This window comes from Pezoporus wallicus, unplaced genomic scaffold, assembly GCF_028554395.1.
Source record: "Pezoporus wallicus isolate ANWC-B61680 ecotype Strahan unplaced genomic scaffold, APGP_CSIRO_Pwel_v1 contig_7896, whole genome shotgun sequence".
NCBI lineage: Eukaryota > Metazoa > Chordata > Aves > Psittaciformes > Psittacidae > Pezoporus > Pezoporus wallicus.
Genome location: NW_026639609.1, coordinates 155,557 through 182,394, shown reverse-complemented (window position 1 = coordinate 182,394; position 26,838 = coordinate 155,557). Strand labels below are relative to the sequence as shown.

At 57.1% G+C, this 26,838-nt stretch overlaps 2 protein-coding genes across 13 annotated transcripts in view; both read right to left on the bottom strand.

Moving 5' to 3' along the window:
- Positions 1 to 13: 13 nt before the first annotated feature.
- Positions 14 to 11,258, bottom strand: MTSS2 (MTSS I-BAR domain containing 2). 9 transcript variants are annotated; one of them, XM_057415171.1, is made up of 15 exons: positions 11,093 to 11,252; positions 7,656 to 7,717; positions 7,477 to 7,550; positions 5,624 to 5,708; positions 5,376 to 5,467; positions 5,227 to 5,301; positions 4,966 to 4,974; positions 4,343 to 4,500; positions 4,154 to 4,261; positions 3,983 to 4,080; positions 3,340 to 3,550; positions 2,560 to 2,634; positions 2,199 to 2,375; positions 1,936 to 2,101; positions 14 to 969 (listed from the first exon to the last, which is right to left on the bottom strand). In XM_057415171.1, exons 1-15 carry the CDS (start codon positions 11,159 to 11,161, stop codon positions 197 to 199), a joined length of 2,232 nt encoding a protein of 743 aa, XP_057271154.1. In that variant the 5' UTR covers positions 11,162 to 11,252; the 3' UTR covers positions 14 to 196. The 9 variants fall into 9 exon arrangements, with proteins under 9 accessions (XP_057271154.1, XP_057271152.1, XP_057271151.1 ...); XM_057415169.1 differs by having other exon boundaries at positions 3,340 to 3,547; positions 4,966 to 5,301; positions 11,093 to 11,254; XM_057415168.1 differs by having other exon boundaries at positions 4,966 to 5,301; positions 11,093 to 11,253.
- Positions 11,259 to 12,944: 1,686 nt separating this feature from the next.
- The window catches only part of VAC14 (VAC14 component of PIKFYVE complex), a 62,857-nt gene continuing 48,963 nt past the window's right edge, over positions 12,945 to 26,838 (bottom strand). For all 4 annotated transcript variants that reach the window (XM_057415208.1, XM_057415211.1, XM_057415212.1 and 1 more), the window contains 5 exons: positions 18,657 to 18,831; positions 17,890 to 18,008; positions 17,025 to 17,104; positions 15,283 to 15,430; positions 12,945 to 13,798 (listed from right to left, as the gene is read on the bottom strand). In XM_057415208.1, the coding sequence (XP_057271191.1) occupies positions 13,636 to 13,798; positions 15,283 to 15,430; positions 17,025 to 17,104; positions 17,890 to 18,008; positions 18,657 to 18,831 (685 nt within the window). In that variant the 3' untranslated portion in view covers positions 12,945 to 13,635. The remainder of the gene's footprint in view (positions 13,799 to 15,282; positions 15,431 to 17,024; positions 17,105 to 17,889; positions 18,009 to 18,656; positions 18,832 to 26,838) is intronic.

The following is a 26,838-nucleotide window of genomic DNA, read 5'->3' as shown; positions in this document are numbered from 1 at the left end:
AGAAAAAGTCAGAAAAGAGCCCAAGAGTGAACAAGCAAAGGAAAATGCAAAGAAAGGAAAGGGCTGAGGGGAAGGAAGGAAGAGACAGAGGAGCAGGAAGCAGGGCGGTGAGGAGGGGCAGCAGGTGCCAATGGGGGTGTCCCGGGAGGCACAGCGGGTGCCCCAGGGGGGTCCATCGGCCTCTGTGGGCACATCATCACGATATCCGTGGGGCTGACCGGTCGTTGGTGATGGTCCTGCGGAGACGGACCCCGCGCCGGATGGCGACCAGCATGTCTTCAGCCGGGGGGTCCATGGAGGCTGCTGGGGGCGGTGCAGGGGTCTCCTCGCTGGGGCCGGACCCTGCGAGGGCAGTGGGGAAGGGGAACTGGCCTTCACCCAGGGCATGTGCACCAGCCACCAGCTCGCCAATCTTCTCCACCAAGCTGTGCCGGTTGGCAGCCAACTGTTGGTCCTCCTCTTCCTCAGCAGAGAGGTGCTGGCCAGCCCCGGGGTAGACAGAGATCTCCATGGCCCCACCGCCCCAGGCGGTGTTGGGAAGGCTCAGCCTCTTGGGTGATGCTTTGGCAAAATCCAGGGGGTTCAGCGAGGGGTCATTGGTGTAGAAGACGCACTCTTCGCTGCCCACCCGTGTGGGGCCGGTGTAGCCAGGGGAGTCGGGCACCATGGGGGTCTTCACAGGGACAATAGGGGGTCGAATGGGGATGGGGCCAGCGTTGGAGAGGGTACGCCGGACAGAGGGTTTGGTGGAGGGTGTGCGGCGGATGGTGGCCACCCCTGGGGTGGTGCCGGCTGGGAGGTTGGTGCCGCTGGGCAGCCCGGCAGTGGAGGCAGGACGCTTGGTCTGGATCATCCGCCGATAGTTCTGGGCGATGTTGCTGTTGCGAGGGATGGTGGAGGATTTGTCAAAGTCGCTCTGGGGATCACACTCCACATCGCCGTTCACTGAGTAGCAGTCGTAGTCAGAGCCTGGGGACGAGGCAGCGTGGCCAGTGTGGCCAGGTGGGTGGTGGCACTGCCAAGCCCAACCACCGTCTTCACAATGCAATCACAGCCAGTCCCAACTACCAACATCTCAACACAACCACAACCAAACTCGACTGCCATGAATTGCAACACAATCACTGCTTTTGTCCCAGCCACTGCTGGCACAACATGCTGACCATCAAACCATCAGCATTGCAGGGCAACAACCATCAAACCCAACCATCATCAGCATCAAACCCAACCATCACCAGCTCAGGGCAACCACAATCAAACCCAATCATCTGCACTGAGATCACAACCAAACCCAACTGTCACCATCGCAGTGCAATCGCAACCAGCTCCTGCTGCTGTCATCCTAACATGGTCACAAACAGCCATGATCATCACAACTGGCCTCAACTATCTCCACGACATGGCTGTAGTCAAACCCAACCATCACCATCACAACCACCCCAACCGCTGCCATCACAACATAATCACAGCCAACCACCACATGCCCACAACTGGATCAGCCATCACCATGCCACCCGATCCCTGTGGTTACTTGATTCCAACTGTCACCTCCACTGCCATCACCCACCATCTGCCACCGTCTCCACCTGTACTCAAATGCTGGGCAGAAACACGTCACCACAAACCATCACCCTGCTGTGATACTACCTGTTACTGCACTGCTTGGCACAACTGTAGCCATCAAGACCCAATTGACACCCAAATAACCAGGTGAAACTGCAGTTATGGTGTAGCATGATGCTTGTGCCACACACTGAACCTCACCCTCCCCCCTCCATTAAATCTTCACTCACCAGCCCCTGTGTGATGTGACCCAGCCTGATGCTATGACACCCAGCACACACAGATGTACCCCAGGATCACCAAACCATGTGCTGTCCCCTTCCCCTCTCTGGGTGCCATTTTGGGTGGCCCTGGGTGCCCCTTGCTGGATACCTTGGGAAGGGATGGTGTCTTCAGAGCAGGACGGGGTTGTGGTCTGTGTGCTGTAGCCACTGGAGTACTGCAGCGAGTCCCGGCTGCTCTTCTGGTGCTCCAGGCTCAACCCCCGTGTCAAGACCATGGCCAGGTCACTTGCAGCAGGGGACACCTCCTCCCCATGCTGTGGGGACAAGGGGACACCATCAGCATCCTGGTTTCTCTCTTGGGAGCTCCCCAAAAGGCCACTGCCTCTGTGCTGTCCCCAATGGAGCAGGTACCTTGGCAGCAATGGTAGCTGGGGACATCCGGGGTCTGGGAGCATCCTCACTAACAACGCCAGGGTACCCACTGGTGGGTAAGCCCATCTCGGCTTCCCGCAGGTGCTCCACGCGGTCCTTGCGCCGCTGTAGCGTTGGGACCACCGGCTGGTCATAGGGGCTAGCCTTGGACCAGTCCTGCAACAGCCAAGGCATGGGGTGATGCTGGTGAAACTGGGACTGGGAACCAAAAGTGGGGCAGGGCGGGAAGGGGCATACACCAATGTGTCCCCCCAAGCCACGCGTGCTGCCCAGGATGCTCTGCCCCACGGGGGGGATCTGGAGACTGAACCCCACAAGGTGTGGTGGAGCAAGAACTAACCGAGGTGGGAGAGCTGCACTCGCTGACTGACTGGCAGGTTTCAGAGGCCTCTGAGGATGCTGAACTGGAGGACTTCTGTGTGCCAAGCGGTGAACAGAGTGGGAGAGAAGAGGTGGTTAGGAAGCACAGCCAGAGCCATGGCCCAGGTTAGAGAAGCACCCACAGCTTCCCCAGCCAAGGCCACCTCCCCTATGGCAGCAGAGCATGATCTGACCCAGCAGCAAGGCTGGGATGCTCAGCTCCAGCTCACGCCAAGCTCCATGGAGCCAGTGGTCATTTTGGTATCCCCAGGAAATCTTGCCAGGTTGAAGATGCCAGGTTAGAGCAGGCAGGCAATGCTGGCAGTGCAAGGCAGCCAGGCGGCACAGCTAGCACCAGGGATTTGCAGTTCCCAAGGGTGCTGGGGGGCCCTGGAGTATCCTTGGCACTGGGGAGGATGCAGGATGATGGGAAGCTTTGCTCCATGCTGCCTGATGGGGGACTGGCAGAAACTGGGTATTATGGGGCTGGGGAGAGAGGGAAATACCCTGCCCCCTCGGGGAATACCTGTGCACCATCCCTGGGGGTTGGGTCACAGACGGGGTTTCTCTGCAGTGTGGTCTGTTGCATCCCTAAGCAGGGCAAGCATCTCTGATATTCCCAGTATTAATCTCCTGTGATGCCAGTGCAGCTGGAAACATGCCTGGGGTCCCATTACCTCCGCACCGGCCCCTTGTACTGCACCCAGCAGAAAGGAAAACGGAGGCACAGGGGTGGGCAGCTCTGACCCCCCTCCCGTACCTGGCTGGTGATGTCTGAGGGCATGGGGGAAGGTGGTTTGGAGTAAGCAGCATCCTGGGAGATGAAGCCAGAGTCGTGGGAGGAGACGCTGGAGAGGCGGGTGGTGGCTGTGGGCGGCTGCGCCAGGCTGCGGTAGCGATAGGTGGAACTGGGTGAGCAGGTCTGAGCCCCACCGGGCCATGCCACGCCACCCTTAGCACTGCTAACGCTGCTGGGAGAGCACCGCGAGGTCAGGGATATGCCAGTGCAGAGCACAAAGGAAGGAAAAGAGAATTTAAGACAGAGGTTCGGAAGTGGCGGGGTTCCCCAGCAGCAAACCCAGCACACTGCCCCCCACCCAACCTGGGGAAACTGAGGCACAGGGTCCTCATGGGGCATCCATTTCTCTTCTGGGGTTCCCCAGTGGCAGGGCACAGCTGGCAAAGGTGACACGTTTGCTTCTGGACCCTCCCTGCTCAGCTCACATCATCCCCAAAACCCAGGGAATGGATGCCCCACAGTCACGACACCACACCCACATTCCTCCACTTTGGACAGATAGACACATGGAGGTGGATATGCACTTCATGAACATCCCCAAAGGCCATAAGCATCATTACCCCTCTGGGGTTAACGAAGCGGGCTGGAGCCTGCCCCACCATACCTGCACATGCTGGACTTGCGGGAGCTGGAGCTGCTGGGTGAGGATGGGGGGGTCTGGTAGGACCAGCTGTAGTCAGAGCCCTTCAAGTCCTTGATCACCTGCAGGAAGGATGGGGTTTAAGCCTCTCAAAGATGCTCCCTCCTCACTGTCCCCCCGTCTCCCCACACTGACCTGCTCGCTGGCAGGGGGCAGCTTGTGGGGCTCGGCGGTGAGCACCACCAGGTCCTCAATGATACCCTGCAGATGGGTGATCTCTCCCAGCATGGTGAGCTCCCCATTCTGTGGCCAGACAAGGGAGAGCTTCAGCACCCACTGGGCAGTAACACCCCCAACCAGCCCCTCCTGTACCCCTGTGCTCACCACCACAGGCTGCAGCAAGGTGATGAAGGTGCAGAAGCGACCCCGCTCCTCAATGAGGGCTTTGCGCACCGCCTGCTTCTCTGTCTCCTCCAATAGCAGGTACATGTCATTGACATCCTGCAGTGCGTTGTCCAGCTGGGGCTGCAGGTCCCCCTTCCCTGCGAGATGTGGTACCATCAACGCTGGGCTCGTCTGGCACCCCCCAACCTGCTGGGGGCCCCATGTCCAAGCGAAGGACACCCCCAGGCCCAGCTAGGAGACATCACCCCATCCTCACATCCCAGTGGGTGCCACAGGTCCCCTTGTGCCCATATCCCAGGAGGGTTCAGGAGCACCCTCACTCCATGGTAGCCCCAGGGGGAGGCTCCTCTGTCACCCTGTCCCGTTCCCTGGTGCTTGAAACCAGGGGACCTGCTGAGGTGCCACCACAGTGGGCTGGCATCACTCTGGGATGTGGGCAGCAAGCTAAGCTAAAAGCAGGGCAGGGGGAGCACAGGGAGTGGATGGTGGGACAGATAGATGGATGGAGGGATGGAAGCAGACCCGGCCCCAAGGACACCAATGCGGGGAGCAGACGAGGAAGCAGAGAGGGGGCCGGAACAGGGGGGCAACGGTTCACTTACCAAGTAGCTCTACAGGAAGGATGTGGAGGGGAGGGAAGAGAGGAGACAGAGAAAATGTGTGAAAAGAGGCCAAGGGCCCCCATCTCTCCCCCAACCCCCCCGGCCATGCCAGCACCCCCTGTTCTGCAGGGGGGACAGCAGGACCCCTTAGTGCCCACCCCCAGCTGGCAGCCAGGGTGCTGCATCTGGGATGCCCACCCTGGCCTTGGGTGTTGTGGAGGGGCTGGTGGGGGTACTCCCACCCCAGGAGGCCCCCCTCACCTTTGCGAGCCTTTTTCTGGAGCTTGAGGGTGTCGGAGGATTTCTTCTTGATCTCGTGGCGGGCTCGCTTGTATTCTGTGGGCACAGGGGGGCTGTCAGAGGGGAACCCCCTTGCTGACCAGACAGCCCCCCACCAGCATGGGTCCTACCTTTCGCGTGGTCCTTGTCCAGCTGGTTGGCAGTTTTCTTCCAGTCCTCAATCCTGTCCTGCAATGGGTTTATCAGGCTCTCCATGAGGGCGCTGGAGCAGAGAGAGAGAAGCAGAGAGTGTGGAAGAGCACTGGAGCTGGAGAGGGGGAACTGTGCCCCCTGTTCCAGGTCCAGCCAGCATCCAGCATGTCCTGAGGGAGGGCTGAGCCTGGCCAACTCATGTCACCCACGCCCTGGGCCCGCTTACTTGGTGAACTGCCGGAGCTTGGCCTCGATGCTGCGGTGCCGCATGCACATGCGGGTCAGCGCGGAGCCAATGTCCCTCGTGGCACCTGGGAGGACCGAAACACCGCTGATGAGGGGCAGGGGAGACCCCCACACCAGTCACAGACCAGCTTTAATACTGGGAGCAGGGTGGCTTGCAGTGGGGATGACCAGTGCTGGGATACACTGGGCTCTGGGGACACTTTGGGTTGGGGATGGCTTGCTTTCCCCCTCATAATCCACTAAATCAAAAAATCAACATCCAATAAATGAAATGAAATATCCCATCCAGCAGCTTTGAAATGAAAACCTGCTCCTGGTTTTTCCTGGTTTGTCTCAAATTTGGCACTGGGGGAGTCAGGGAAGGTAGAGGGGAAGGTACCACTGCCAGACATGGAATGAGAAACTGGCTGGGAGCAAACAGCTCTGGGATCAGCTTCTGTCCCCAGCTCAGTGGCAGCACCCAGCCGTGTTTCTCACCTCCAGGCACTATCCAGAACAGATAAAGAGGGAATCAGGGCTCCCCGGGAGGGATATTTGCTAGCGACTGAACGCAGGAGCATCCCTTTCAGGTGAAACCGCTGTTAACCCTGAGCCGAAGGATGGCCACATGGTGGCAGTGCTGCTGCCAAATCCCAGGAAAAGCTGCAATCCAAACCCGTGGGCGCAAATAGAGGAGTGGTGTTTTGCCTTTCTCTGCCCCCGAAAACCTCCAGAGATATGTCCCATCCTTTGCAGTTTTGGGCACCCCCGAGTCTACGGGAATAGGGAAGCCCACGGGCTAAGGGCCCTCTCGTGTGCTGGGATGTTCTAAGCCAGGTCTTAATGCTCTTATCCCAGCTCCTGCTGCTCCTAATCCGATTCTTCCACGTGCTGCCCATCGCATGTGAGGCTTCCAGCCCTGCCTCAGTTTCCCCACGCCAACGCTCTGCCTCCTACACCTCCAAAAATAGCAGGGATGTCCCAGAGATGCCACCACCCAGTGCAGCACTACAGGGTGGCTCCATGACACTGTCCCCAGTATCCCCCACTGTGTCTCCCCCTTGCTGTCAGTGCCTGGGCTGGAAGGGAGCTGGGGAGCCCTAATCGCCCCAGTGCAGTAGGCTAGTGGGTTTGGAGGCAAAGCTGATCCCAGCTCAAGCTGCTGCCTCCTCCTCCTCCTCCTCGCACAGCTCCAGATGGCCTGGATGCCGCCAGTCTGCAAACCAGCCCGGGACCATCTGCTTGGCAGAAGCCAAACGGTGGGAAGTGGCTCCTCATTGTCAGCACTCACCTGGAGAGGGCGCAGGGGTCCAGCCCCCCACCCCATAGAGCATGGGGGCCTGCCTGCATCCTCAGCTCTTCACATCACCTCCCTGGTGGGCTGGGGTTTCTCCCTGAAGCAGTGGGCTCCTACATCTCCCTCCCTAAAACTCCCCTTCCCTGGAGCCCCCTGGAGCAGCCAGAACCATCCCCCCAACCCACCTGGTGACAAAGGGACACCAGAAGCGTGGCCCAGTCCTGGGTGCAACCCCAAGGGGCAGAGAGGGGTGCAGGGGACCATGGCGTGGCACTGTGCCACCCCAAATCTCCCCAAGCAAATCAGTCCCACTAGAAGATACAGCTAAATCGCCCATGGGCCAGATTCAGCTGCAGCCCATCCTTTCCACCCTGCTTCCTAGAGGGTGCTCCTCCTCATATGGAGACAGGCTGGACATGTCTCCATGGATAGTGGAGCTGCTGCTTGAAGCACACCCAACCCACATGGGCAGGGGACCCCCTATGGGGGACACTCCTCACGCATCCCCCTGTCCAGCCAAGCTGGTGGACACCCACCCCATGGCAGGAGGACCCTACCTCGGGTGTTGGTGGCCATGTCAGCCACTTTCTGGAAGGCATCCAGGAAGGCAACTGCGGCCAGCACTGTGGTCCTGGGAGGAGAGAGCGAGGGGGGAGCTCAGCAGGCGCTGGGCACATCAAGACATGCCCATAGGGATGGGGGGACTCCGTGTCCTGTGTCCTCCGCAGTCACTTACCTGAGCTGGGAGTGCAGCTTGGTGGCCTTCGAATTGAAGTCCTCCCAGATGGGGTAGGAGCTCTGCAAGGAGGGAAGGTGACAGTGGGAGTTGGAGCCTCTTGCCCTCCTGAACCTCTTTACCTTCACCATTACAGAGAGATGGGCTGTGCCTGGCTAGGTGTAGCTTCTCTGATGGCTAATAAAGGCTGAGCACAACCCTTTTCCCTTTCTGTGCTCTTCCCTTTCCAGTCTGGCCATGAACATTGTGGAGACCACGGAGACCTCAGGATTTTGGGTGATCTGTTCCTCAAAAGGGTCAAGGCAGCTTATGGGTTTGGAAATTTGGGGGGAGGACAGGAGCTGGTACACAGGCAAGATCTGAGACCCTGGCCAGGCCCAGAGCAGAGCCCTCCAGCACCTTGGCCTCACCCAAAGCAGTGATGGCCACAATAACCATCAGGGAGGGCTCAAGCCCCACAGTCGGTAGCCCCAGTCCCTGGCACCCTGAGCTCATGAGGACCAATGGGGCAGGAGGGGAGCTCTGGGGTCCCCCTGAATGGGCAGTTTTGTGGGAACAGGTCACAGGTGCTGGGGAGCCCACCCTAGTGCTGTCCCGGTGTGGCAATCCTGGCTAGGCCATCCTAATGCCATCACTGTGAGGCCACCCCAGCAAGACCAGTCCCAGTGCCTTTGTGGCAAGGCCATCCCAGGACTGTCCACTGCCACCATCTCAGCAAGGCCATCTCCATGCTGTCCCAGCGAGGCCAGTCCCAGTAAGATCAATCCCAGCAGTGTCTTGGAGATGCTAGCCCCAGCAAGACCATCCTGGTGCCATCCCAGTGAGGCCAGTCCCTGTAAAGCCAGCTCCAGTGCCATCCCAGCAAGGCTAATCCTGGTGCTGCCATATGGAGAGGCCACCACAGTGCCATCATCCTAGTGAGGCCAGTCAGTGTGGTTCTGGTGAGGTTAATCCTGGTGCTGTCTTGGCGATGCCATCCCAGTGCCAGTCCTGGTGCCAACATCCCACTGAGGCCATCCTGATGCCATCCCGGCGAGTCATGTCCTAGTGTTGCCATCCCAGTGAGGTCTGTCCTGGAGCCACCATCTGGCCAAAGCCACGCTGGTGCTGCCATCCTAGCGAGGTCAGTCCTGGTGCTGTCATGGCAGTGCCACCATCCTGGTTTCTCCCCAGTGCCACCACCTGATGACCGTGGTGGGGACTTCAAAAGTCCTTGGTGCAGCCACCAGAGCTGGCTTTGCAGGATGTGGGTGACCACACACCCCCATGAGCCCAGCTTGGGGGCACCACCGGAACAGAGTGCATCAAAAGGGGCATGGGACCAGCTCAGGCTTGGTTTTTGGGGACCACAAAAAAAAAAACATTTCCTCATGAGTCAGTGAAGAAGGGGGCTGAAGAAGTCACTTCATGTGCCACTTGTGGCAGTGCCTGGCTCAGCTGTGAGTCCCCAGGACTGCCACCATTCCAGGGCCACCAGCCCCTGGCCATCCTGGGCAGGGTGAGCGGAGGGTCACCCCTAATGCAGGTACAGGTTGTGATATCCCCAGTACCCTGTGATGTTGAGTGGGAGGAGGATGGGGATGAGGACAACAGGGACAAGGTCATGCCAAGGTCACAAAAGGATGCTAAGCTTGCTGGAAGAGTGACAAGAACTAAGGCAGCTTGGGGAGCGCCACCCAGCTTCTCTGCCTGAGCCATCCCCAGCGCAGGCCAACAGGTGCTGAAAAAGCCACTGGCCATCAAAATAAGGTCCCTTTGCCCTCGTGTCCAGTGCAACAGGACCGACCACGGAATCTCAACATGCTGCTCAGTGACATCAGCTCTTTAGGTAGGGGGTTCTTCCCCATCCCACAGCGCCTGTACCAGGGCACACATGTGGCTGCGAGATGGAGACAGTGTACCCCTAGTTGCCACCAGCACTCAGCCAGTGGCACCTAAGCGTTTTTATTCTTTTTCATTGCTTTTCTTTCATCTTGCCCACCTACAAATGGTGTGGAAATGAATCCAGCCTGGTTTCCTCTGGCATGCCAGTTAGGGGCTCGTGGCACAACCACCCAACCACATCCCAATGGGGCCGGGCACGTCACTGCATGACACTGGCAACAGCTCCAGGTAGGCTCATCCCCTCCACAGCCCCAGCAGGAGAATGGGGAAACTGAGGCACGGGCTTCCTCTGCTCCCCCCTGGCACTGTGGGGCTCATGTGGGATGAAGGCATTTGGAGGGGCTGAGTACCCCAGCACCTTGCCCACCAGCAACCCAGGGTGAGGCAGGACTTCCTCTCTCAAGGGCTTTTCTCCCAGCCCTGATCCATGGTCCAGCCCTGTGGAGCCACGGCTGTCCCTCTAAGGGGTTAATCTCCTTCTCAGTGAGGCTTTAATGTTTTTTATCATCCCCCCCCTCCTCTGCTTTGGCAATGACAGCATTGTCTGGACTGGGCTGCATCGAGAAGAGAGGAAGAGGAGGAGATGGAAGAGAGCTTTTGCATCCCCCAAAATGACTGGGGCCATACCCCACTGCTGGGGCTGGCAGTATGAATTTCAGCCCCCCCCCTCCCCCCCCCCCCCGATGAAACCCTGCTGGTCTCTCCTCCCAGCTCATCCCCCAGGCAAAAATCCCTCCCCCCCCCCCCCCCCCCGCCTTGCATTTATTATTTATTTTCCTTTTGGACATGAAAAATAAACAAAAAAAAGGCTCTCTTGAAACCCGGCCCCATCCTGCTCCCACGGAGGTTGGAGGCGACATCCCCTCCCCGGGTGGGAAAGGAGATGGAGCAGCCAAGGGACCTTTTTGTTCCACTGGTGCAAACCCCAGTGGGTCCTGCAGGAATCCAAGCTGGGGAGCAGGAACAACACAATGCCTGATGTAGGGCAGCAGTACCCGGCATGGGGCAGCAGCGTCTGGTCTGATAGCCGACACAGCAGCCCCATACCCAGGGACGGATACAGAGTCGAGATTCCCAACATGAGGCTTTGGTATGCAGGGACGGATACGCGGCTGCAGTGCCCAGCATGGGGCCTGATGCCGAGGGCAAGGCCCCGATGCTCAGTATGGGGCTGATGTGGGGCTCTGGCCTGACACCCAATGTGGGGCTCAAACACCCGATAATGGATACAAGGCTGATGAGGGGCTGCCATTCCCAGCACGGCGCTCTGATACCCGGTGATGGACACGGGGCTGATGTGGGGCTGCGGTCCTCAGCACGGGCTCCGATGCCCACTGTGGGGCGCGGATGCCCAGTGTGGGGCTGACGTAGGGCTCCAGAACACCCAGAGCCAGGCTCCGACACCCGATGTGTGGCTGCTGTGGGGCTCCGATGTCCAACCCTGCTCCGCGACCCCCAGCTCGGTGCTGCAGAGCCCGGGGGAAGGCGTTGGGGGGCGCGGGGGGAGCGTTGTCACGGAACGGGGCGGCGGAGGAGGGGGGGGAGTTCCATACCTTCATGTCATTGATGATGGCTTGGAAGAGGCCGCCGAGGGCTCCGCACTCCTTCTCAGCCGTCTCCATCTCGCTGCGGCAGCCCGGGGCGGGCGGCGCCGCCGGGGGAGGCCGCGACCGCGGGCCAGGCTCAGCGGCGGCGGGGGGCGGGCCGCACCCGGGCGGCGGCGGGGCGGAACGGCGGCTGCGGGGGGGGGTCCGGGCGGGGCGCGGCGCGGTGCATCGCCGCCCTCCGCCTAGGGGCTGAGCGAGGCCGCCGCCCGCCCTGGGCCACCCCCCGGGCGGCCGCGGAGCGGGAGCAGGAGCGGAACGGGAGCAGGGAGCGGCGAAGCGGCGCCCCCGGGGCGGTGGCGGCGGGGGTGGAGCGGGGCGGGCTCTGGGCGGCACATGCGCTGCCCGACGCGGGGCCGGGGGTTGCGGAGGCTGCGGGGAACGGGGTGGGGTGGATGCTCGAGGGAAGTCCGAGGGATGCTCGGGAGTCTGGTGCTCCGGGGGACTCCTGGGGGAGCCCCGAGGGATGTTTGCGGGTGGTGTGCCCGGGGTGCAATGCAGGGCTGCAGCACCAAGGTTTGCTCGCAGGGCAGCAGAGGAAGCCCAAGGGATGTTTTCGGGGGTGCCGAGTGGGGAGCTTGAGAACCCCGACGTGCCTTTGGGGATGCTGGGCCTGGGTGAGCATCAGTACCGCTATGGGATGCTCGGGGCTCTGTTCAAGCTCTTGCCAAGGGCCGTTTGACCCCCACGGTCTTCCCTACCCTGGGGAAGGCACATGCCCAGGTGTGCTGTGGGCAAATGGCTTGGGGCACACTGCAGTTTAACACAATGGGGTGATTACAGGCACCTCTGAAACATCTTGGGTACTCCATCACCAAGGAGTGGGAAACATGTGGCCTGCCAGCACACCTCCTGGGACTGGGGTGTCAGGCTGAGCTCCGAAAGACTTCACTGCACCTCACAGTGAAACAATGCTCATCTGTGGCTACAGGCTCAGCCCAAGCCACCTATTTCTCCTCCAGCTGGAAAAATGCCCAACCCACTGCCAGCAATGCCCTGGCAGCCTCACACTGCTCTGGCCAGCACTGGTCAAGAGCCACCCATACAGAAATGATTATGGCTCTGCACTCTGGCAGCTGGCTGGAATTTCTCCCCATAAACCCTATCCCTCAGCATGGAAAGAGGCTGCTCAGCAGCCATGAACCCGGCAGCAGCAATGGGCCGGCAGTAGCCCCGACCCACAACAGCAGCAAGCTGGCAGTGGGTGGGGCCACGCCATGGGGACACCCCAACGGCACCCTGAGCAGTTGGTGGGCTTCAGAAGCCACCACTCACCCATCCTGAAGGCCTGGCTGTTAAAATTAACCCGCCTTGACCGGGTTTGGAAAGCCCTCTCCTGGGAATGACAGGAATGTCTTTATCCTGGCCGGTGCAGGGCTGTTTGAAGAACTCGCTGCCAGAGCCCGGCTCTGCTGTAAACAGGCCAGGAGCCATAAAAACTCCATAAATTCCACCAATGCCCCCCTTTCCCTGGGACCAGGTGAGACACTGAAACACACCAGGGATGCACTGGTGACACCACCCCCCCCCAAAACAGAACATCCTGGCACGTGCCGGTCCCTCAGTGCTGTGAGACAGCATGAAGGCAGCCAGGAAAATGCTGTCACCACATTGTGGTTTCGTGACCATGGCCTGGAAGAATTTCGGCAGTGGTTTCTTTTTCCTGCTGGGAAGAGGAGAAGGTGGAGAAGCCCAGCTTGCTTGCGAGCCAACATGGCAGGGCTAGGCCAGCCCAGGGCACAGCGTCAAGCAACATGCTCCATGCCTCCCAGTTGGAGCAGATCCATGATGGGGAGCCCAGTTCTGCATTGCTCGTTTATTTGATCATGGGGAGCTTAATGTAGGAACAATGAATCAAGTCTTGGGCTGGGTGCAGTGGGGGTCACTGCTGTTCCCTGGGAGTTAAGGCTGTGCAGTCATCTGTGCCAGGAGCTGGGGAGGTGGGGAGGCTGCATGATACACGAAGGGGACCAAGTGCCACACACAGGATGCGCCAGCAGCCACCAGCACTGCCTCGGATCAGGAAGGTGGAAGTTGGGCTGGCAAGAGGTGGCCGGTGGCCCCTTGTGCTGACTTTCCAGGGCAAGAGGCCAGGGCTTGCTCCCGTCTTCCCTTCCTTTTCCTCTGGTCTTGCTGGCAGGAGGCTGGGTGCTCAGCTGACAGTCACAGGGAAGGCATTAGCAAAGCAAAGGGGAGTTTCCTCCTACTGCATGAGATGAGGTGCTTTCCCCTGACCCTCTCCTGCTGCAGCCCATCCCCACATCCCTGTGCCACTCATGGGAGAAGCTGGGCACAGCCTGAATGTCCCCCATAATCCACACACACAGCAGGTAGGAAAGCCAGCCCCATGCTGAGTGCTTGCCCATCTCCCTCTGCCATTAAACCCACCATATCCTCCAGTGCCCAGCAACTGGTATCCCTGTCCCCTGATCTGTATCCCCTGGTCCCTGCCCCAATCCCTCTGAGCATCCCTGTGGCTGTGGCAGGGATGCTCAGAGGACCATCCGCCGGTCCAACTGCTCTGCCCGCCCAGCTCGCTGGTGTCGTGCTTCTAGGTGCTTGTTTTGGACCTTCTCAAAGTGTTGCAGCAGCTCTGTGTAGTTGATGTTGGACACGGATGTCCCCCTGAGGCCAGTGGTTGCTTTGGTGCTGTCCCTGTGGGGAGGAAGAAGTGTGAGGGTGAGAAGAGGTAGGAGGTTCCTGCACCCAGGCAGTACCAAGGGCTTGTCCTGAAAAAGCTGAGCCCAGCACAATCCAGTAATGCTGGTGCTGTACGGAACACTCCCAAAGACCTATTTCCCTTCCCTAAATGCATGAGATGGAGCCCAAGAGGTCCTGGGACACGAGAGAGGAGACAAAGGACCCTCAGGGGATGTTTAACCACTCCAACACAGATGCTGTCCTAACCCATTCCATCTGAAAACAGCAAGGCTGGTCCGAAAGGATGCCAGAGCCATGACCCTCAGTTTCCCTGCCTGGTTTTGTAAGCAAGCAAAAAATATCCATGTGTTATGGCACAGAGAAGAGCTGGTGGCAGCAGGGATAGCCTCTGGGGATGAGCACCCACGGCTGGAGCGCTGGGGAGCTCCATCTGTGGATGGTCACCCCCAAAAGCTGTCCCCAACACAAAGGGTAGGGGGTGACCAGCCATGAGATGCCCATCAGGGGTCACAGAGGAGCCCATGGACAGAGGACAGGCAGCTCTTGAGGCCCTGGTGTCCCCTTTGGGGAGGGGGCAGCTGGAGCTGGCCTGCTATGAAAGCTGGCTTCAGTGTTTGAAGGAATGTAGGTCAGAGTTAATCAGATGCTCAGGCCGTCTGACAGCTTTGGTTGCTCAAAAACCCCCACTGATGGCAGCTGGAGCAGAGAAAAGTGGGAGGAAGAAGTACATGAAGCTCCTTCCCCACCCCTCCAGTTAAAAACCAGTGCTGGGTGGTGAGTACAAACTCGGCGCCTGAGGCCATGAGGGATAAAAGGCGGCACAGGGAAGCAGTTAAAAGCCAAGGAGTTGTGGCAGTGGGGGGTTAATTCAGGAACCTACCTATCTTTTTGTTCCCAGGGCTTTGCAACGGCTTTAATATGCACACCCTCTAGCTTATTATCTAAGGGATGGAGAGCAAATCCCACCACTGGCGTCCTAAGAGCTGAGTAGCAGCATCCCTGGGCACAGAGCATGAGGATTTTGGCTGGTCCCCAGGGAGATACTGCCTTTGCACATCGCTGCTGGTGGCTTCCCTAAGGCCAGCTATGGGGAGGGAGACGAAAAGGTGCCTCCCTTTTGGGTGCTGCAAATGCTATCTGGGCTGTGATGGGGATGCTTTGGGAGCACTCTGCGTTGCTGGAGTCTCTCTCCATAAACCTCCTTCCTGGCTCTGCTCGTTTCCATAGCGACCCCACAAGTGAAATTTTCCATCCTGTATGCCAAATGCCTGTGGATGAGGCACAGCCCTCCCAAGGTTACCAAATATAGACACAACCCCCCCCAGCCACAGGCCACAGAGCAGCCATGGATGCAAAGGAGCCGGGGGGTGAAAGCTGGAGCCCAGGATCACAGGGATGCTCAGCTGCTGGAGGGGGGGACACACAGAGCTGGTCTGACCTTGGTGCTGATGCTGGGGGTCCATCCCCATGGCACTTACATCTGCAAGAGCTCGGGGTTGGGCACACACTGCAGGCGGTGAGAGAGGAGCTGGAAGGCGCTGCTCTGGGGCAGCAGCATGAGCAAGCCATAGAGAGCCTTGATCAGGTAGGGGTTCTTCTTCACGTCCAGCATCTGCAGGCGGAGGTCTGGAAGAGGAGAGGAAGAGGATGGGCAGGCAGGTAAAATGCTTTTCATCTCCAGCCCCAATAGCAGGTTCCTTCTGACCCCCCTGATGGTCCTGGGGAGGCCACAAGCCAGCTGACATAAGGGGCACTTGCATGCAGCCTCTTCTCTTCCATTAACTCACAATCTTTGTGTCCTTCATAGGCCAGAAGCCCCTCCCCTTGCCACAGCCCCCAGCTGCCAGCTGGGGAAGGGGACAGCAGCTCCCCAGTCTCCCATCCCTGCTACTGCCCACGCTTGACACTGCCCATGCTGCCTGCCTGAGGGCACACATATCTGCAACATGAGATTGCTCCTCAGCTTCTGCAGAATGAACAGAAATCCCACGCTGGAGCATTACGCACCAGAAGGGCTGGGTGACACCCTCCCAGGGATGCTCTTGAGCAGAAGGGATCATCTCCACTCAACCCTGATGGTTACATGTGTTGGGCCTTGGTGTTGCTCAGCAGGGTGGAAACCACCCTCCCCCTCTATCCTTCCTGCTGCTTATGGGCGGAAGGGTCTTCTGGAGCCCTGCAGACAGCCAAGGTCCCACCTGGGGCAGGCCAGAGGACTGTGTGAGAGATCGCTCCCCCAGCATCTCACCTCAGACTTCCCACTAGCACCTGTGGTGACTCCCCAGCAAAGGGAGCCATGCCAGTGATGCTGCTCTATGCAGCTCAGGTCTGTCACCTACCCTGAGATTTGGAGGATAAGGTGCATGGGGAACCCTCAAGGAATAACCTGGGGCAATGGAAAGCCACCACAGACATGTGTGTGCCTTACACGGTAGGAAATTAATCTTCAGGATGAACACAGGGTACCATGGAAGAGAACCTGACTGACGGTCAGCCCAGGTCTCTATTGCCTAGCTGCTCTTAACCCTCTTACCCTAGATATTCTCCAGCCCTAAACCTATACAGGTCCCCCTTCAAAAAAAGCCCTTTCCAGGACATTTCCCAGCACATTCAGTTCCCAGCTCCCCCCTCAGGGAAAAGGAGCCCAGAAGCAGCCAAATGCCATCACAGGAAATCCCTGTGGCCACTGGTCACCCTGCCACAGCCCCTGCCACCATCCTGGCTCTCAGCTACATCCTCAAGCCCCTGGCTGCAGTACCCACATTGCTGAGGGGGCAGAGCTGAAGAGAGAGCAAGCTTTGTGTTTTTATGGCTTAATTCTCTATTTCCAGAAAAACTCCACCTTTTTCTTGCTAAGGGCTCTGGCAGCATGCATAATGCCACCAAGGGTGGCTGGCACACATGGCTCCCCTCACCTGACATCCTACCCCCCCCCCCCCCCCAAGATGTTCAGCCTGATCCAGGCTCTCCCCATCCTTCCCTCATCCCTTTCGTGCTAACACCACTTGCTCCCATAGCCTATATCTGGGGGCAAGGTGCCCCCCCCTTGTCCATGGTGGGCAGCTCCAGTGCTGGACAAAGCTCCCAGCAAGAAGTCTCATAACTTCTGCTCTATTTATTCATGCTGCCGCTTGTGATGGAGGAGCAGGGAGGGGGGAGGACGTGCCTGGGTGGGGGAGCACCAAGCACCATCCTTTCCCACATGGCTTTTCCTCCTTACATGTGAATATGGGGCACTCAATGAGTTGCACCAGCTTGTCCACCTCGGTGAGGAAATCCACAGTGATATCCAGATCCCCACTGGATGGGGCTGTTAAGGATGTTACCTTGGGAAAAGGTGGCCCAGTGGCAGCAGATGGCTCGCTCCGGGTGATGCCAAATGCTCCCTGTATCCACAGCTCCTGCAGGACAGGACTTGCATGCAGGCAGGGCTGGAAGTTCTGTAGGGTGTCCAGGCGATGGTGGAAGGAAACAGGAGGAGCAGGAAGAGATGGAGGAAATGGCAGACTGCCCCAAATCCTGGCAGCTTGCCTAGCCAGAGAGCAGGCAAGAAGATGGTGCAAGTGAGGATGACTGCTTTTACCTCCTGACCTGCAGGAGAAACATTTTGGGAAGGGAACCTGAGTGTGTTATTAAGCTTTATGGTATGGAAAGCTAACCTAGTGAGCTTTGGCATTGCTGGCATGTGAAAACAGTAATTCTGCTGCAGGCAGATGGTGAGGTCACCATGAACCACATCATGCCAGGCACTGCCAGCTCCTCTGCAGGCCAGGAGGTCAAAGCCTTTGTCTTCCTGGGAGGAAGAGGATGCTGAGGAGCCTCCCCTCACAGGCAGGGGAAGGTCAAGGCTCAGCCAGAACACGCTTTCCTCTTTTCACACCACACGAAAGAAGAACAACAAAAGGGGAAGGGAGCTGGAGAGCGCCCAGCACAGGCTGCCCTGCCCTTGCATGGTGGGGACACCACCCTGGTAATGATGGGATGTGGGAGGAGGCTGGGGTGGCCTGCAGGGTGACCTTGGTGGCCACAGAGGGACCAAAGGGCCAGCCCAGCTACTGGCCTCACAGAAAACCCCCAAAGGATACAATTTCTGGATGAGGTCGTAGGCATGCTTGTAGTTCTGGGTGAGGAAGCAGAGGGACACGGTTGTCACGGGGTTGTGACACCAGGACCGGTACAGGCAGCAGAAGAGGTTACAGCTTTCCTAGGAACAGAGGGAGTCATTGGGGTTCAGTCACCAGCAAGGACGTGGCATGGAGAGCCCCAGGACCCTGACACCAGCCTGCTGCATGGCAAGTGCCACTGGCGTTTGAAGGGATGTTTCTGGACTCACCAAGTCCATCTGGTACTGTTACGGGCCCAGCAGCCTCAGGAGATGGAAACCAGAAATGTTTGGGGGATGGCACCACAAGATGAGGGGCTGGAGGATGGTGGTTGTCCCACCCAAGGGGAAACCACTGCATTACTGGCCTTCAGCACAAGAAAGAGAAGTCTTCCTCCATCTCCTGTCTTGCTTGGATGTGGCCAATGCTGGTGGCAGCTGCTAGGCAAATGCTGTGGGCATGGTCCCATCAGGGACAGCTGAGGGACCAGAGCCCTGCTCCCACTGTCACCTGTCCCCGGGCCTGTGTAGGGATGGAGGGAGGAAGGTGGCAGCTGCTCAACGACTTGGGGAGCACATTCCCATCCCAGGGGAGAAAGCAAGAATTGGGCACATCCTCCAAGCCCCACTCAACTCCTGAAAGGTGGGAGAATTAAGGGGCTACCCTGGGACCTGCCAGATATGTCCCCAGGTGCCTGCCACCCCCACTGTGTCCTGCCCAGCAGCTCAGCTTGCTCCTGCTGCCCATACCGGGGTCTTCAATTCCTTCAGTTGGTTCCTCAGCTGGAAGAGCTCAGAGGATGTCAGCAGGATTGTGTTCAGGGTGTGGACCATGGTAGAGGCAAACTTGAGGTCTTCTTCCCGAAGGAGTATGTCTGCCATGGAATGGAAGATGTTTTCTGCGTTCAAAAGTAGACAGAGCTGCCTGTGTATCCCAGAGGAGAGAAACCAAGGGGGAAGGATGGTTAATGAGCACAGCAGAGACCCTGACCTGAGCTTGCACATCATTCCCTTCCTCCAGAAAGGAACAGGGGTGAGATATACAGGTTGGGTGAATGCAGAGGCACCAGAAGAGTGATGTTGTGGGGCAATATCAGGTTCTGCATTTGGAGGTTGCAGACCTTCACACCAGGAAAAGGCCAAAAACCAATAGTTGGGCTAAGACACAACCCTGGTCAGGCTGTGTGGGGACCCTTCTGGCACCAACCCACCACCATGGCTTCTTGTCACCTCAAGCCTCTCAGTGACCTGCATAATTGTTTTCACCACCACTTTCTACTCAGACAACTGCATGGAGCATGGTTACAGATGGCATGTGTTGGCCCAGTCACATCAGTATCCACAGGACACCAGGGAACTGGTATAAAGTGAGGGAGGCCACCAGGACACAGCAATCTCTCCCAGTGCCATGCAACCCAGGATTCCTGGAGCCAGAGCCTGTCTTTCCCTCTAAATCCCCCTTTCTCCCAGTAACCTGCCCTGTTGCTTCTTGAACACCTCCATGCTCCAGCTCCCCAGAGATCCAGTGCTGAGGGGCTCTGCAGCTCCAGCCAGAAGCTGGAAGAAGCCCCTGCTCTGCTCTCCCCAAAATACAGCATAGCTGGCACCACAGCACATGTTGATGTGCCTGGGCAGGCCCAGTGGGTCACAGCAGGAATGTCCTGCTTAGCAAACCCTGAGGCATTCCAAGGTTTTCAACAATTTAGACCAGAAACCAAAAATCAGATTTTTTTCCTTCCATGTTTGTTTGGGTTTGGGGATTTCCTGTTTTTCTCCAGGCTCCTGCCTTCTTGGGCAGTTTCTCTAGAGACATCTGAAATGCTGCCCAGTGCTAGCTCAGCTCTCCAGTGCCTGCACCAGGGAGATCTGTAAGAGCTCACCCTGTTTCCCAGCTTCTCCTGAAATTGGGATGTTCCCTGGGTCCCTACATCTTCCTTATAGGCTGACAGGGAACTCTGGCACTGGGGGAGAGGCTGGCATCCCCCAGAGCTCCTCTTCTTTCCCCCAACCACTCCCAAGCACCATCACACACCAGGTAATCTCAGCTGGCAACTAAATCCCCCCTGGAGGCATCTCAGAAGGGTTTAGGAGAGAAAAGAAGGAGTATCTGTTTTGGAGGCTAGGTGAGAGGTGTTGGATAGCTGCCTGGTTAGGCCAGGAGGTGGGGCACATCTGATCTACCCCCCCCCCCCCCCCACCCCGAGATCACATATGCACCTCCTTGGGTGAGGAGGAGGAAGGAGGCAAGTTTCCAGCCCCGACCCAGTGGAGAAGGACTGGTGGAAGACTACACGGCTATAGTTAAGACATCAAAGACCCTAAAACCTGGCGTTTTAAGGATGCGGGAGGTGGATGGGGAATGAAGAAACAGATTTTCCTTCCTCAACAAATGGAGGAAGAACCCCCCCACCTCCTGACTTCCTCTCATCTCATCCAGCCAAGCAACCCATCCCCTCTTCATCCAACCCCAGCTCCTCTCCATCAGCAGCTCCTACATCCCGTGTGGCTGCCACCGGACAATGAGATGCTCTGTGAAGGCTTTTACATAACCGAGCCCAGCAATCACCCTGGACCCTGCTAAAAGGGAATGGGGCTGTGATAAATAAGCTCATTTATCCCAATTATTCTTACGTAACCGTCTGCATTCATGGGGATGAAAACACTTCCCCAATTTCTTGCTGCTTGGACACAGGGCTGGCTGGAAGAGGGACAGCGATGGGAAAGGGAAGCATTGAGGGAGGGATGGGGAAGGCAGAAGCATTTAGTCCAGCCTGATGAAGCCAAAAGCAAATCAATAGCTCAGCGTTGCAGGCAGGATCTAGCCAGTGCCAGCTGCAGCAAAAAAGGCCCAGCCTGGGCAGGTCAAAGTCCAGCCTAGGAGTGAGCTGGCTCCATACCACTCTTCTCCAGTAAGAGGGGATAGCTGGATGCCTCATCCTTGCTGAGTTTCCTCCAGCAACCATGCTGGACAATTGAACCATGAGGTGGGATGATTTACTGTGCCTGAAGAGCAGATGGGTCCTCCAGGGATAAACATTGGGATAGTTTTACCCCAGCTGCTGGATGTGCTGGCACAGCTCTTCTGCTCATGGTGTTTTACACCTTCCAGAGAGAAAGGCAAAGAAAAGAGATCAAACAAGCTCAGACAAGCAAAAAATGGTTCTGGGGAGCGTTGAGGGCAATTTAAAGACCACCAAAGCTACGCTTGTCCTCCCATGGCAAGGACACTGGTCAGGTTTCCCCTCTGCTACTCCTCCATGGAAAAGGAGGGCTTTTGCTTTCCATAAATAGGAGCTCTGACATTTGGCTGGCTAACGATGAGCAGGGGGCCGAATGTGAGCTGCTTTCTAATTTCAGGCCTGGTTTTGATTAGCAGGGAAGGGCTGGGATTGCTCCCCCTCCTTTCAGTGGCACTGGGAAACTGGAAACTGTCAGGATATAAAAGGAGCAGCTGTGCAGAGTCTGTCCCCCTGCTTCGAAGCTGTGTCACCCCCAGGGATGCTGACTCCCATGGGCACCATGTCTCCCCCCGGATCCCCCAGGCTCTGCAGAAACCACCAACAGAATGAGTTTTCCTGTGCTCAGCAGCCTCCCCTGATGCAGGCAGAGACCCCAAACTCCCTCCTCAATGAAGCCCCTTGGTTGGCACACCCCAAAGTGGTCCCCAAAGGAGGAGACAACTGGTTGGCTATGCAGCTGCCTGGCCTCTGTGACAGCAGACAGCAGCTGAGCCCAGCTGCTGGTGGGACTGAGGGGGGTTCCCCCGGAGCCTGGGAGGCTTTGAAGGCACGAGAGGAACGTGAGGCTGGCTGGGAGGAGGCAGGGACAGGTGGCTTCAAACTAATCAGGCAGCAGCCAGGATACTTGAGGAGGGGCTGCAGAAGGGGACAGGACCTCTCATATCTACACTCCAGACATATATATACACTCCATAAATCAACTACATACACCCCAGCTGTAAGACTCAGTCCCCCAGTTACCAATGAGGCTGGCTGTGGCCTGTCCGTCCATCCATCCACCCGTCCATCCACCTGCCCGTGCTTTGACTTGATTGAGCCAGCTAATCCCCCCTGAGGCATAATCCCAGCGAGATGCTGCTCCCCAGGGTTCTCCCTGTATCCCCGTGGGTGACACGAGCATCCCCTTGCCCGTCCCCTTGCCCACGGGAATCAGTGAATCCCCAAAGACCTCCCAGTGTGGGAAAGGAAGAGAAGAAGCATCCCTGAGGAAGCAGAAGCCACAGAGCATCAGTACAGTGCAGCATTGAGACGTTAGGCAGCCCTTGGCGCAGGCACATGGCGATGATAATGGAATGTGGTATTTAGGCCATTAAAATTTAACTCCTTAAATTAAAAGGGTTATTCAAGTCCTTCCAACAGAGACAAAGAATGCAGCAGCAGGCAGATGGGAAGCTGCAACAAGGAGATAGGGAACATACCCCTCCATTGCTACAGTGGGGCTCCCAAGGGGCCCAGAGGTCACATCCAGCCCCTGATGAGGGGACTGGACCCTGTCCTCCCCCTAGGCTAAAGGACCACTCAGCAAGATGATGCTGGCTGAAGGAAGAGCCATGAAGGTCACCAGAAGCCATGCCACCCTGGGGTCCTTCCTGTGTGGAGCTGTGCCATATTCAGAACTAGAGCCTCAGTGATCCAACAGCCATTGCAGTGACGTCAGCGACAATAAAATCCCACCACCCTAATGACTGGGCGGGTAGGATGGGGTTTGGGGACAAACTGAAAGCTCCATGGCACGGATCTGGCGTGGGGTGGGCTGCTGGAACCCAGGGCATGCCAGAGTAATGGGACAGATTCAGAGCCACATCTCCAATTAAGGGCAAGCCCCGGCATTCCTCCAGCCTTCTTGCTTTGACAGCTCGATGCCTGGAAACCAGACTAATCTAAACATCATCGTTCAGGGAGCTGTCAGAGCTCCCATCCCTCCTGCTCGTCCCTTTAACTGCTTCAGCTCTGTCCCCTGCCCTGAGCCACCATGCAGGAATAGGGTAGCAGGGGGTCAGGGCAGCCCAGTGCTTGCTCAAAGAGGGAAAAGGTCTTGTTTTCCATAAAAATGAAGATGAAATACACCCCTGCTACAGATGGTGACACCATACCCTCTGCTAGGACCTGCAGGGAGCCCTGGATGGAAAGCACTGCTGGCCCCATCCTGTCACCCAGCCACACTGTGCAACATCCGCTGTGCTCAATTAAGCAGGTGCTTCTTCGTTAAGCACCAGTGATTCACCTTATTAGCTCTGGGCAGACACGGGGCCCCATAAGGGAGAGGATTGTGTCTCATCCCACTGCGAGCAACTGGGACAGAGCCAGAGCCAGGGAAGGAGCCAGCCGAGGCTGGGGCAGCAATACTCCAAGGGGCTCTGCAACCCTGACTGTGAGGCTTGCAACCTCTCCTGCAGCCGAAAGGAGGGCAGAGCCTCCCCATCCTTCCTCCCCACCCTCCTCTTCCTCCGCACCCATCCTTTCTCCTCCCCAAGGCTTTCCACCACCCTTCCTCCCTTCTCCAGGATCCCTGGGAGATGCCCCAGCTCAACCTGCTTGCCCGTGATGCTTGCTCCCAGCCCCCTGAAACCCTCCTGCTGCAAACAGCAGCATCCCCAGCCCAGCCCAGCAGCTGGGATCCTTTAGGAATTTGCAGAGGAAGCACAGACAAAATTAGGACAGGAAGGGGAGAGGGAGAAAAAAGCAGGAGGAGCATCCCAGAATCCTGGCTGGATGGGACCTCAAAGCTCATCCAGTTCAAACCTGCATGGGCAGGGACATCTTTCATTAGACCAGGTTGCTCCAAGCCCCGTCCAAGCTGGCCTTGAACACTGCCAGGGATGGGGCAGCCACAGCTTCTCTGGGCAATCTGTGCCAGGGCCTCAGCACCCTCACAAGGAAGAACTTCTGCCTAAGAGCTCATCTCAATCTCCCCTCTGTCAGGTTAAAGCCATTCCCCCTTGTCCTGTCCTTACAGGCCCTTGTCAAAAGCTCCTCTCCATATTTCTTGTCAGCCTCTTCAGGCACTGGAAGCTGCTCTAAGGTCTCCTCAAAGAGATACCATGAAGAGACGTGCAGATCCATGAAGGAGATGTGCAGATCTCAGGAAGGCAGAACAAGCCCTGCACTGCCTTTCCTTGAACAGGGAAAGGTGCAGTGTGTTTGCTCTGCAGTAGCTGCCAGCATCACAGCTGCTGAAGGAGCCATGCTGTCAGCCTGGCCCTGGTCTTCAAGCTGCCTCAGCTGTAAGTTGCTCCCTAGGGATCCCCAGAGCAACCCAGGGGATCCCCCAGAGGAGCACAACACAAATATACAGCAGTACTTCAGATCAGCTTCAGCCTGTGAAACAGCACAGAATCACAAAATGGTTTAGGTTGGAAAGGACCTTAAGATCATCCAGTTCTACCCCCTGTCATGGGCAGGGACACCTTCCACTAGACCAGGTAGTTCCACGTCCTGTCCAACCTGGCCTTGAACACTGCCAGGGATGGGGCACATTCCAGTGTCTCACTACCCTCATAGTAAAGAATTTCCTCCTTATATCTAACCTGAACTTCCTCTGTTTCACTTTAAGCCCATCACCCCTTGTCCTGCCGCTACCGTCCCTGATCAAGAGTCCCTCTCCAGCATCCTTACAGGCCCCGTTCAGATACTGGAAGGCTGCTATGAGGTCTCCAAGCAGCTTCTCTTCTCCAGGCTGAACAGCCCCAACTTTCTCAGCCTGTCTTCATACAGAAGGTGCACCAACCCCTGATCATCCTAGTGGCCTTCTCTGGACTTGTTCCAACACGTTCAGCATCTTGGTCCTGCAGAGCCTTAGCCCTCAACTCCTGCTCTTCATGATTCTCCCCTTGGATGCTGGTTGCCAGAAGGTCCCTGTCCTAGCTGGCAGCATGACTTCCCCACTGCTGATCAAAACTGTGAGCCCAGCCCAAAGCTGGGCATGTCCACCATGACTTGTGATGAACTCAGTTGTGTTCCCACCTTGGACACTGGCTGTCTGGAGAACTGCACCCTTCAAAGAGGTCACCTTCAGGTTATAAAGCAGATATCCAACACCTCTGGGTAGTTCCATGGTCAGTGAAACACCCACAGCTCCATAGCAAACAGGAGCGGGAAACAGGACTGTACCAAAGAGAAGTAAGAGTTTCTTAAAAAGTTTCTTCAAACTAATATCCTCTGGAATGAGGCAGAAGCTAAAAGATAACTCAATTTGGAAACTTAATGATCCACTCAGCCCAAGGCATTGCCCAACTCCTCAATGTAATGCAGATGAATGTGACAGCTCCTCCAAGGTGAAGCCCACAAGACACACATCCAGCACCAGTCTCCAGCTGCCCATGTTAGTGTGTCCCAGGAGCTTCCTTTAGGAAACCTTATAGAGATGCATGGACAAAGCTGTCCTGCCTGCAAGCATGCAGTCAGGGATGAGATGCTGTAGGAACATCTGAGCATTGACAGGAGGCTCACCTGGCAGTTCTCCCCCTCTGAAACTGTCAGGAATGCAAAAAATAAATCACCCAAAGCATTTCTTACCCAACTTTTAAAGCTGCTGATGACTTGATAGCAAAATGGATGGCAAATCCAAGTCTCATCCTGGGTTCAGGAAGCACAGGCAGCAACATCACAGGGCTGAAATCCCAGGTCCAGCCCACTGCCCCAGCCAAGTGGAACAGCTCACACTCACTAATCCCTCCCCAGAGCCTAACCCCAGAGAGGGACTTACACTGGGCAGTGATGTTTTCAAGCAAGCATCCTCTGTTTTGAAGGGGAGGAAGGGCAAAGACTGGGGAGGGGGAAGACACATAGTGCAGTAGCAGATCCTTCCTTTGAGATGCCTGCTTCCCTTTCAGGATGACAGCTGTGGCCTAATTTTCAAGCTCCTTACTTCTTCCCCTGTAATTTCTCTTTGCTGCAAATAAAACAGGTTAAAGAAGCGGGCGCAAAGCTATAACAATGGGAGCTGGGAGAGGCTGAGCCAGTTCAGGGCATGCGGTTTGCAGAGAAACAGGAGTCTTTGTGCTCACCATTCCTCATCCCTCCTCATTATTTTGCTTTAAGACGAAGAAATGAAAGTGCTTTTGCTTCTACAAACATGGCCAAGGAGCCGGTTGCTGTCTTAGAGGTGGATAAGCCTCTGCATCCCCCCTGTTAGCAAGGCAAACTTTTGAGGAAGATGGTTCTGATGGGAAACCCTGGACCTCTGAAAGCAGAGGGACCAGCTTGAAGGTGGAGTACAGCAGGAATATGCTATGTATTTGGGGGTGATGCTTTCCAGAAGGAAATAAAAATGACTGGAAGGAGGTGGCAGCTTGGCTTGGGGACAAGCATGTCCTGGGGCAGGAGGTGAAGCTGCCTCATCTCTTCTGCCAGCATCTTGACTCAGACCTGCCGCTGACTTTCCCCTTGCTTTGCTTGAGCAAAGTGGCTGTATTTTTGCTTGATGGGCTCAAATCCACACCCAGACATACTCGAGTAAATGCTAACCCCTGTGTGACTTTGGGGACAAGGGACAGAAGGAGGAGGAGAGGGGACACTCCAGCACAGCCTGGAGCTCAGGGAAGGAGGTGCCTGCAAGGCCAGATGCGCTCCTGACTCACCTGATGCCTCTTGCTGCCTTCCAGCATCACAGGGTGGATCCTGACACTTGACCTGCCTTTGGAGCTGGGAGCCCTGAAGGGATTTCAAGGGGGAATGCAGCCTGAGGAGCCTTATTCCCCCTAACCCATCAGGGCCTGTAGATATGCAGGAGAACAGTGGCTGGATGTTCCCTGCCATGCCAGCACCCTTAGAGCACCCAAGGCTACAAGAGAACCTGCTCCAGGAGGACCTGAGCAGCAAGAGCAGCTCACACACCAAATGGAAGGAGCACCAAAGGGAAAGGAGCTCCAGGTAGGGTGCCTTTTGCACAGCTCTACACTTTCAGTGGGAGT